Source organism: Ips typographus, linkage group LG5, assembly GCF_016097725.1.
Source record: "Ips typographus isolate SLU linkage group LG5, UJ_Ityp_2.0, whole genome shotgun sequence".
NCBI classification, from domain to species: domain Eukaryota; kingdom Metazoa; phylum Arthropoda; class Insecta; order Coleoptera; family Curculionidae; genus Ips; species Ips typographus.
Genome location: NC_138426.1, coordinates 6008330 through 6019896, shown reverse-complemented (window position 1 = coordinate 6019896; position 11567 = coordinate 6008330). Strand labels below are relative to the sequence as shown.

The following is an 11567-nucleotide window of genomic DNA, read 5'->3' as shown; positions in this document are numbered from 1 at the left end:
AATTATTATTGAGTGTGCAATTATTAATAGTGGGCAACAGCAGATTGATTATCGTCACTGATTCTCTGACAGTTTACCGCCGCCATACTGAACGATTTTTGTCCCCCTTTTTGATTGCTATTACTCCTTCCTGCTATATTTTTACACCTTACAACCATTTTTGTTAATTTTTCGTGAATGCTATTTATGTAAAACGTAAATACAGAACACTTAAATAAATTCTTACCAAAAACGTTAAAATAAACGTTAACGTTAAAATAGCTATCAGGTTAATTAAGTATTATAGTATTAAGTTATTGAGTATTGCTATTTTTTATGAGTGAAAATTCGATACATTATCACTTTCATCTGTAACGGTGTCACTATTTGAGTTAATGAGCATTTTTTTCGACAAACATGTTAGATAAAAAAAGAACGGTTGGAATGTTAATAAGGTACCTACTAGCTTTTTCAACAGTCTAGCCTAATACGGAATTATCGCATATAAAAACAAAATACAAGACATACAGATTTGTAGTTTACGATCCTCGGGTTTATAGTTTATGGTGTTTTTTTTTTTTTGAAAAGACACAAAATCGTTCAAAAAAGTACAGTACACTTAGTACAATAATTTTTCTACTCCTACAGGGATATTTTTTCATTCCTTAACCATTTAGAGAACGGATAAGTAGGCAATTGCCAACGGTTGAACGAAAACAGAATCCTGGACTTTCCGCAACTGTGCGATATGAAATAGACCAATCACAGTCAATTTTCAGCGTGCATAAAGAAATAGACCAATCACAGACAATCTTCAGCGTGCGATATGAAATAGACCAATTACAGCTAATCTTGAACGTAAACAAATTAATTCTTCTGATTGTCATCCTCACTGACACTTGACATCAAAACATTGCATTTTGGCTTATGTTTTGAGGCAATGAAAAAGCAGTTCAAGTTTCCATTCATTCATTCCAATGAGTCGTATATTAAAAAATAGCCTGTAAAACTCGGGCGAATTATCCATATCGCCCTCGTCCGATTGAGTCCTCAAATTTTCGTCCTTGTGCGATAGGGATATCTTATTCAACCTTTGAGACGAATCTAAGACATATTCCCGTATATGTACAATAACCTATTTTCTACTTGCGTGTGCAAAGTATCTATTTTGCGCACGATCACGCGACCAATCAAGTTAAATTTTGCGCGCGTGCACCATCAAATTTTGTATTTATAAACCGAAACACCGGTCGTAAAACTTGTTACAGTGAGGTTTTAAGGTTAAATACGACACAAAAACTGTGCATGTGACAAGCGTCCGCTTCGCGTCGTTCGTGCATATCCGGAGTGACTACGTTTATATCGAGCAAATTGAATCCGCTTATTCAATCCCATCAAGTAAACCGCCATAAAATCCTTAATATAAACAACGCAGATTAACGATTTGGATTGACTAGTCGATCCTAAATATTAACAGGATTGAAACATTGAATCCGATTAAAACGCGACTTTTTAAACGAGATATACGGGATTGAATAATCTGGAATTTGTCAACTGACGTTAACAAAGACAAGTGAATGAAGTAATCACAAGACAAAAGTCATTTAGTTTAAATTTTAAATATTTACATTTATGTTCAACGTTTTGTCCTTTATGAAAAGTTTTTTAAACATTTTAAAACATTCTGTTTTGTAATTTAGTAAATAACTATCATGGAGTCAACTCAAATAAAATATAATAAAGGAAACGTTTGGTCATCTAATAAAATTCGATACTTTTTGCTGGGTTTAATGGACGGAAAGCGTCTCCGTGTTTCGGATATCTTTAAAACCACTTATCAGTAAAGTTTAAAAACTTAAAAGGTAAGTAGGCACTATACAGTGTGGTCCAAATTGGTGATGCATGTATGGGGATATCCGTTATCGTAAGAGATACAGGATCGGTTAAATGGGAAAAGTTTTAGGGAATTCAATGCCATATTCATACCCGGTTTTGAAATTAGATTATCATTTGCCGTTTTCCGGGAAATTGGGAAAACGTGAAACCGCATTTTTAACCCCAAATATTTTTGCCTTATAGGTCCTTAACGAAGATAAAAATATTTTTGAAAATGTATATACAGTGCGTTTTTTTTAACGCGCAACATAGGATTTTACGTGTTAAATTTTTAAGCACATGTCAGACCATGTTATTTTGGAACTACGAGTATAAAACCTGACGGGTGACTGTTTCGTACCCTGAAGCTTAAGTAAGTTTACCAATTCGGCCTAAAAAGAGATTAAAAACTTGCAAAAAATCATCTTTTTTCGAAAAGATTTTTTCTTCCTATCCTACCTGTATGTATGATAGGTACTTGTTGTTTTTGATACTGGCACGTCAGGTAGCAGGTAAAATTTGGCGTAGAAAGTAAAACAGGGTGATCAAAATGCGAATATTAACTTTATATCAAGAAAGTTAAGAACAAAAGAAGTATTTTTATAAATTAATTGTTCAAAGTGACCTCCGTATGAAGCCAAACAGTATCCCAAACAATCATAAAATGCCCTTTTGACGTTCAAAAGATGTCGGGTCGTGATGCAGTGAAAATGTGTCACTCTACCTGCTACCTGCCCTGCCAGTATCAAAAACAACAAAGAACAATAATGCATATAGGGAGTATGAAACAATAATATCTTTTCGAAAAAAAATGATTTTTTGCCAGTTTTTAATTACTTTTTAGACTAAATTGGTAAATTTACTTAAGCTTCAGGGTACTAAAAACACACCCGTCAAGTTTTAGACCTGTAGTTCCAAAATAACATGGTCTAACATGGGCTTAAAAATTTAACATGTAAAATCCTATGTTGCGCGTTAAAAAAAACGCACTGTATGTATATATATAGAATACGATGGTGTAATTAGAAATTTTTTATCGGAACTTGTTTCGAAGTTATGCATGAATACTTTGGAAAATCTTATGGGCGCCATCTTAGATTTGAATTTTCGGAAAGCGCTTTAAAAGGCCTTTTCAATGATGTACCTATTGATGCCCTAATTTCTAATTACACTATCGTATTCTACGTCAAAAAGTGCTCTAATAAGGCAACATTTTCAAAAACATTTTTATCTTCGTTAAGAACCTATAAGGCAAAGTTAAAAATGCAGTGTTTCACTTTTTCCAAATTTCCCGGAAAACGACAAATGATAATCTAATTTCAATACCGGGTATGAATTTGGCATTGAATTTCCTAAAACTTTTCCCATTTAACCGATCCTGTATCTCTTACGATAACGGATATCCCCATACATGCATCACCAATTTGGACCACACTGTATGTACTACATAATTATGTGAGGATTAAGCAAGTCAGAACTTTTAATAAAAATGCTATTCTGTTAGAAATAGTGAATTATACCATACAACTGAACATGTTCCTTTCCACAAAGACTTTTGACAATATGCTAGTTTATCATACAAAATATTTAAGCTCTTACACTTTCATTTTGCAGCTCAATATTACAAATGCAAGAGGCATAACAGTGTAAGTGGTAATAAACCTTACAATTTTCAATTTTATGATGAAATGGACCAATTGTTGAGGGATCGACCTATGACCCAAAGTCTCAATGACCTGTCTAGTGGATTTGGGTTTGAAAGTTCAACAGGTATGTCATTCTGTTATTGTGTTGCACCATCCCAGCATATTAGACAATAATTTTATTATATTCTTTGTAACTAGACTGCAGATTTATTTGATAGATGAGGCTAATAAATGTTATTTAATTTCTGTGTTAGGTTTAAACTGTAATGATTTTGAATTTGACATATCGACTATGTCTGTAGAATTAGAGACTGAGAATGCACAATCAGTGGTAGATCATGCCACTCTTGGATGTTGCAGGGATGTATTTGTTGAAGAGCAGCAATCTCTTACACACAAAGAAAATGATGTTCCCATTCAAAAAGGCAAAGGTACAAATTTAAAGCAAAAAACATTTAATGAGGATGCTTTAAAAAACTTGGAAAAAGCGAGTGAGAAAAAAATAGAGAATTGTTTCTAAAAATGATGGAAAAGCAGGAGCAAATAATTCCACTTCGGAAAGAATGGAAGTGTATGGAAGGGCTAAAAAAGATTTTGTCACCAAATACAGAATAGATGTGTTGTCTTGAAATATATTCAGGGTGGAATCAGTAATTGACCAAACTTATAGAAGTAGTATACAGGGTGATTGACTGTCGATGGTAGGTTAGACGTTTAGAGAAAACGAGACCAGAAACTGTTTTGAAAATTTGGTTATCTAGGTTATGACGGCTGATCTATCTATCTAAAATATTTTCAAAGTTGTGACACTTCCTGTTATACTGGAAGTTGACCCTAACTTTCTTATTTTAAATGGAACACCCAGTATATTATTACATATTTGGGAATTTTGAACAACTTATATATATACCAGGTGTCCAAGAGCACCCTGGACATAGGAGATTAACATGGGAAAACGGTTTTGATTTTTTTGCGCCTGTACGGTTCATTTAATGGAAAAACGCTTTAGATAAAAGTTGTAGTGCACATTTTCGGCTATCAACTTGTAATTTTTTCAATACCGTAGATTTGACCATTAAGACGAAAAACGGGTCTAAAATTCGGAAATTTTAAATCTCCCGCCAAGCGGTCGTTAAGGAAAGTTTATATCCGGTCGTGTTACCAACCTTTCAAAATCATAACAAATCGTTGTCAGTTATTCTGTAATCAAAACAAGTTTATTTAGTAATAATTTTGAGTTACTACCCACATAATGCGAAGAAAATACAATCAAATCGTAATAAAAACACTTTATCAGTAGCCACAGCCCAAAAATCTGGTAAGTTGCATTCATAACCTCATTCAATGTCTCTACTAAACTTATTTACTTTGTAGCAAAATTCTTAAAGAAAACACTGGTTTTCCTTGCAAATCTTTAATGAGGATGAAAACAGTGGACAATGAAGATCTTTGAAGATAAGTTTCCTACTGTACAGGGACAACAACAAAGGGGCCAAATACTTCCTTCAAAAGTGATGTGATTTAGTTTCAATGTGCTTAACTTCATGGACTATCATCAGCGAGGATCTTCACCAGTGTTGCAACTAAAACTTAAAATGATTCAGTGTTGATATCTGACTTAAATCTCAAAATTTGATGTGCATGTGAAATGTGAATAATCTTAAACTGGCTATAAAACCTCTGAGAAACCCCTTCTAAGAAGAGAATATGGACTTACACAGTCAAATTATCAGTCAGGTGACAAAACTTTTTGTATATGGGTAGGTATTGTCGAAAAACCAACTTTTCAATTGAGCTATCTACATGAGCTGTTCTATTCTAGGTTTAGGTATTAACATTATAATTATGTTCTTTTTTCCACACACTCAATTGTTCCAAATAAAACTTTGTACACTGAACGTTTGTATTAATTATTTATTCACAGTTCAAGGTACAGTATACATTTTCTTCAAGTGAAAAGCTTAGGTACAATAGGTGGCAAAGAAAACTGGTCTTACCACATAAACAGTGATTGTTCCACAGATTGAGTGTGAGTGGGTGAACCTGTCACCATACAAGCTATGCTAAAAACAACTTTGTCTTACTAACCTAATAGTGGAGTTCCAAATTAGCAAAGGTAGGTGAAATGTAGTGATTGAAAGTCTCTAAAGAGAAACAATTTGCTTCTAATTCAATACACCATTTCACAGGACATACCTACCTTTACTAATCAAATGTGAACTCGAGTTACACATTACTTGCAAATAAACTATTTTTGGTTAGTAGGTACACATTTTACAAGTATCCTTGTAGGTGAATGATGTTCAAGTTAACTAATGGAGCTAATTAAATAACCTTACCCTGTAGAGATGGGAAAAAACATTGACAATCAGTTATAAAAAATGCCTTTTTATTAACATCATACAATGTAAAACCACTTAAACACTATGGTGTGTTGATAACACTACAAAACAGAAGGATACAATAAAACTATCAGTCACATAGGTCACTAAATTGCATCACTTTTGAGGGAAGTATTTACTCTCTTTTGTGGTCCCTGTATAGTAAAGCAACTTATCTTCAAACATCTGCAGGCCTTCCTAGTCTATTGTTTTCATCACTTTAAATCGTTTGGTAGTGTTATGAAGAGGCTTGAGATAGGTGATTCGGTCATCCTCATTAAATATTTGCAAGCAAAACCAGTGTTTTCTTAAAGAATTTTGCTACAAAGTAAATAAGTTTAGTAGAGACATTGAATGAGGTTATGAACGCAACTTACCAGATTTTGGGACTGTGGCTCCTGATAAAGTCTGTTTATCATAATTTATTTGTATTTTCTTCGCAGTATGTGGGTAGTAACTCAAAATTATTACTAAATAAACTTGTTTTGAATGTTTTGATTTCAGAATGACTGACAACGATTTGTTATGATTTTGAAAGGTTGGTAGCACGACCGGATATAAACTTTCCTTAACGACCGCTTGGCGGGAGATTTAAAATTTCCGAATTTTAGATCCGTTTTTCGTCTTAATGGTCAAATCTACGGTATTGAAAAAATTAGAAGTTGATAGCCGAAAATGCGCTCTACAACTTTTATCTAAAGTGTTTTTCCATTAAATGAACCGTACAGGCGCAAAAAAGTCAAAACCATTTTCCCATGTTAATCTCCCATGTCCAGGGTGCTCTTGGACACCTGGTATATAGATCAGGAGTCTTAACCTAGGTAACCAAAGTTTCAAAAAATGTGTCTGTGTCAAAATCATGTCTTGTTTTCCCTAAACGTCTAACCTACCATCGACCATCAATCACTTGTATACTGTAGTAGTGGTTAAAATACATGTATTTTGGGTTCTATCTACCCTGTTTAGTCAAAGTTATTTTTTCCACTCTATATTCACTAAACTTTTGAAGCTAATTTTTGTGATATGTTTAATTAGAATATAAATATTAAGTTGTTTAACTTTGGTTTTATAAGTTTTGTTTTGTTGTTATGTCATTAGAATTACACTCTTATTTTTTAGAGTTCCTAATATTAGTATTTGACCCTGGAATACAAAATACATACCTAATAAAGTTACTTCATAATATATGTATTTACTTCATAATAATGTCTTATCCAAATATATTTTAGTATTTACCTGCAAAAGATACTTGAGATGTTTTAAAAACTGTTTTTTTTTTTCATTTTCTACCTACTATAAGTTTATTATATTTAATTGGAACAATAACAAGAGTATAGTATGTATATCTTTATCTCAAAAAATAAAACACTGTCAATACTAACTTGTATAATTTTACAAAATGAAACTTGTGAGAGTTATGTGATGATATGACAGTGATATTATAAGTCAAATAGGTTATTTGATTAATGATGCCAACTTAATAACAGTAAAACGCTTATGTTTTGTTTCTAATACTACCTCCTTAAAATAATTACAAGTTTTACCTACCCAATATCTGATACACTGTAGATAAATATTCAAAATACGGTATGAAAATTACAAAGTAACACTCCATTATTTTGATACCGACAAATTTTCGCAGCTAATTTCCGATTGTTTATCCTCTCGTGCATAATTTATTACCATACGCACAGTAAAGGAAAATTTTATTGTTAAATGTCCAATATGATGCCCAATAACGAACAGTTTATAAAAGTGGCTAAGATCTGCTTAATATTGGCAGGTTTATGGAACAAACCAGTGAACCAAAAGCGAATAATTAAAAAAGTTTACTCAATCTATCAAATAATACCACAAATGTTTTTCTATTTTATTTATATACTGATTGTGGTCGAACTAATTCGATTAATAATTATGGACAACGATGTGGACTATGTTATAACCAATATCGGTTTGCTAATTACTGAAACGCGGATATTAACTAGATTAATGATTTGCAGTAGAAATAAAATTCTACATTTGTTAGACGTTGTTATCAAGGCAGAGGAGGAGATTTGGAGGACCAATGATAAGGAAATCAACTTGGCTTACTTCAAATACATAAAAATGTCCACCAAATATGGTATTTGTCAGTTGGTAACATCTTATCTGACTGTCATCATGTTTGTTATAACTGGTACGTTGATTTAAAAATTAAGAAACTAAACTAAATTGAGATTACTACTGCAATTAACTGGCTCTAAAAGAAGATATTGTTTTAACCCGACAAGGACAAACCTTTTATTTGATACATGTTAAAACTTTTATTCATGTTTTATTTAAACACACTTTCAGAAATGAATATCACAGTCCTTTCCACAAACACTTCTTGGATTATGTTACCTTGCCCAACTTGTTTCCAATTTAGTTATCATTGTCAGGAGCTCCCAGAGCTCGGTGACTCAGAACAGTGTGATTGATATTCTTTATAAACATATTCATTATCTAGAGGTTATAAATTTGAACAACTGAAAAATAATGTAATAAGGGCATTAATTTGGCTTGGTCTAAACTATTTCAAAATTTTAGTAATTTACAAAGGCAACCGCAAATGCATATTAAAAAAAATAAACATATATGTAGAGTATTTCCAAATTATGATACAACCTTCAAGTTGACATTATCAAATAAAATTCCCCAATTTTTTCTCCTTGCATTTATATGTTTTTGCGATTTTATGCATCATATCCCATGTCGATGATCAGCTGTTTTCCAGAAAAAATAGATTAAAAATTACATTTTTCATTTTCATTGTCATTGTTTGCAAAACAAGTAGTGTCTGCAACGCAAAAAGTATGTTCGTCGTGTTTAGGCAGTTTGTCGTGGTTTGCGTGCTTGCAACAACCTAAAACACATGTTTCGACTGTTCTCTTCGGTAGCATGCATCAAAAGGATGCATCCCGTGAGCGGGAACATAGTTGAGTTTTAACGTTATTGCCATTAGTTCCTTAGCTTTTCTAAAACTGATATTAACTAGGTTTTCAAAATCGGTTCTGTTCACACGAAAAAATTTTCGAAGAACCTTTCATTGTTTGGAGATCAAGAATATGACTACCTCTACTACTACAACACCGTCTTTTCGCCACTTTTTTTGTTTTGTTTTACAATGACCGCTGTTGTTCACTAATGCCGCTATTTATAAAATTGTAGTCCGTGTCCGAACAGGAAGAGCGCAAACACGAAACTACAATGCGTACACTATGCTTGCAAGCAGAACGATTTGGTAAAATAGTACAAACAGCAAAATCAAATCATCGAAAACGGCAGAAGCGCGAACACGAACAGGAGCAATGGAACCCACCAAGAAATAGTTGTCTGAATCAATGCTTTTTTATGGTTTCTCTTGTTCTTCTTCTTTCTCTATTATAGGGAAATTGCCAAACGCCTTCGAATTTAATCAATGGTAACATTGTCCTTCCGTGGTTTTCCTGTACTTTTTCTTTCCAGTGGTAATTTGTTCCGAGCTACCCTCATCCATTCTGCTTGCTTGCTCATCCTATTCACGCCTTTTGCTCAAAATCCATTAACGTTTGCCACCTTGCATGTTCGCCTTTATATTGTCGCTCAGTTCTCTGTCCAGCAGCTTTTTTCTAGTAATTTTTCGTATTACCTTTATCTCGCTGGTTCCAGGAGCCTTTTGGTTCTTGTTCTGTGTGGGTCATTATGGGTCAAGTCAAGATGGTTTTGTTATTTTTGACTTGACTTCGATGCCTATGTGTTTTGCTGTCAGGTATTTTGTTTTTGATGCAAAGATTACCATATGCAAGGACTTTGCTGTGCAATTGAGCTTCGTTTTGTGCTACTAGCACAGCATCATCGGCGTAGCACAGTATTGTAATATTGCGGTCCCCCATTTTGTATCCATTAATTCCACGCACTAGCTGTATTATTTAGTCCACGATTATGTTAAAGAGCAGTGGGCTAGTGAGTTGCCCTGCCGTATTTCCTTTTCTACAGGAATTGGGTCAGTGAGTTTCCCATCGATCTTGGCTTGGATCCTGTTGTCACTGTATACACTCTGTATGGTATTATTAAGTTATGGTGTAGTTGTTTGTTGTGAAGTAAATATACGACATTCTCTCACAAATGTTTTCTGCAGGTCTATGAAACAGGTGTAGGCTGGTTTGTTGTATTCGATCTATTTCTCTGCGCTCTGTTTTACAACAAAAACTGCATCGGTAGATAATCTTCCCGTTCTGAATCCTTGTTGTTCTTCTGACAGAGGTATAATACTGTTTAATTTGTTGTTAGTTTCAATGTTGTACTAAGTAGGCTTATGTTGAGTGCTTGCTCACCACTCGTCTCGGAATTCTGTGGTAAGCAAATATTTTTTTAATCAGTTTGGATAGCTGGATACGATGTTGTCCACCGTGTTTAAGCAACTCGTTGTGAATGTTGTCTGGTCCAGGACTTTTGCTGTTTCATAATTATCGAAGTACTAATTCTATATCTTTGCACTCTATTTGTGTGGTTTCGTAAGTGATTATATCTGGCGTATTGTTTCGCTCGATTATGTCTGCTTCAGTGCTATACAGTTTTGTGAGATATTCAACCCCGGATTTTTTTATAATAAGGCTCTATTAATTAGTTTTGTAACAAAACTCCTCCAACATTTTACCATCAATACATACAAGAGCCGGAAGTACAGCAGCGCCACCAATTCCGCTTTGCACGCAACACCCAAGCTAGCAAGAGTTCATGTTGAGCTGCCGTAGCATCCGCCTCACGCCAGAACTCTTTTTCTCTTTTTTTTCATTTTATTTGCCATGTGCTACTAAGTCTAATAATTCTATTCAAAACCTCATTAAAACATTAATCGTTAATCAGTGTCGTTCTTTAACAAATCTCCTGCGACCTGTTCCTACAACGATCAGAAGCCAGTGGTTAGAAAAACCACCAACATCCAGACTTACCAAGCGGAATAGCTTTCCAGCCTCGTGAAGAACCCTAAACTTTGTTTGTGAGACTCCACCCCCTTACAGTTTCTATATTTTATTTGATTTATATATAAACCGCCAAATTTGTTTTTGCAGACCATAGAAGCTCCATTTTTTTTGAGAAGGATTTTCAGTGATTGGTCTTAATTCGTCTAACGAGTGTTTTCTTTACAGACTTTACTTTTTTTTGTATTGTTCGTATAATTCTTGTGTCCTGGTTGCAAGGTACTTAGAACAGGCTTTCTTCTTTTCTTCGCATTTATCCTTAATTTCTTGGAGAAACCATGACGTTTTATTAGGTTTTTTGTTAGATCCGTTTATAGGGCGGGTTCCAAGTACTTCGGCTGCGGCTTCTTTGATGTTGCCCTTATTTATGCATAGTTGATAATTTAATTGCGACATTCAAATCCATTTAATATCATGTTCTAAGGCAACTTCACGTGTAGAAAAATGTCATACAAAAAGTTATATGATTAATCAACTGAGAATATTCCCATAACTCTTAAGCATGCATGGAATTTTACTCTCCAACCAGTAAATCACTTATGGCCCAACTTGCTTAGCAAATTTTTTTAAACGCGGGTTCTGACCCTATTTTAAGTCTTATAAAGATATGAAATGGATATTACGCTAAAAACTTAAAATAATTTGAGTCAGCTGGCATGGTTGCAATTTAGTCAAAGTCTTCGAACCCAAATAGTGTTATTTTC

The 11567-nt window shown here is 33.8% G+C and overlaps 1 protein-coding gene across 2 annotated transcripts; it reads left to right on the top strand.

The window, feature by feature from the left end:
* The first annotated feature begins 1265 nt into the window (after positions 1-1265).
* LOC145729577 (uncharacterized) lies at positions 1266-6939 on the top strand. 2 transcript variants are annotated; one of them, XM_081980387.1, is made up of 3 exons: positions 1266-1841; positions 3469-3624; positions 3755-6939. In XM_081980387.1, exons 2-3 carry the CDS (start codon positions 3543-3545, stop codon positions 4018-4020), a joined length of 348 nt encoding a protein of 115 aa, XP_081836513.1. In that variant the 5' UTR covers positions 1266-1841; positions 3469-3542; the 3' UTR covers positions 4021-6939. The 2 variants fall into 2 exon arrangements, with proteins under 2 accessions (XP_081836513.1, XP_081836514.1); XM_081980388.1 differs by lacking the exon at positions 1266-1841 and having other exon boundaries at positions 3412-3624.
* Positions 6940-11567: the final 4628 nt, after the last annotated feature.

Bases quoted from the DNA above. Each gene is read 5' to 3' on its own strand.
- LOC145729577 (XM_081980387.1), top strand. From the start codon at position 3,543: ATGGACCAATTGTTGAGGGATCGACCTATGACCCAAAGTCTCAATGAC. The intron at 3,625-3,754 runs GTATGTCATTCT...TTTCTGTGTTAG, and splicing joins TGGGTTTGAAAGTTCAACAG to GTTTAAACTGTAATGATTTT.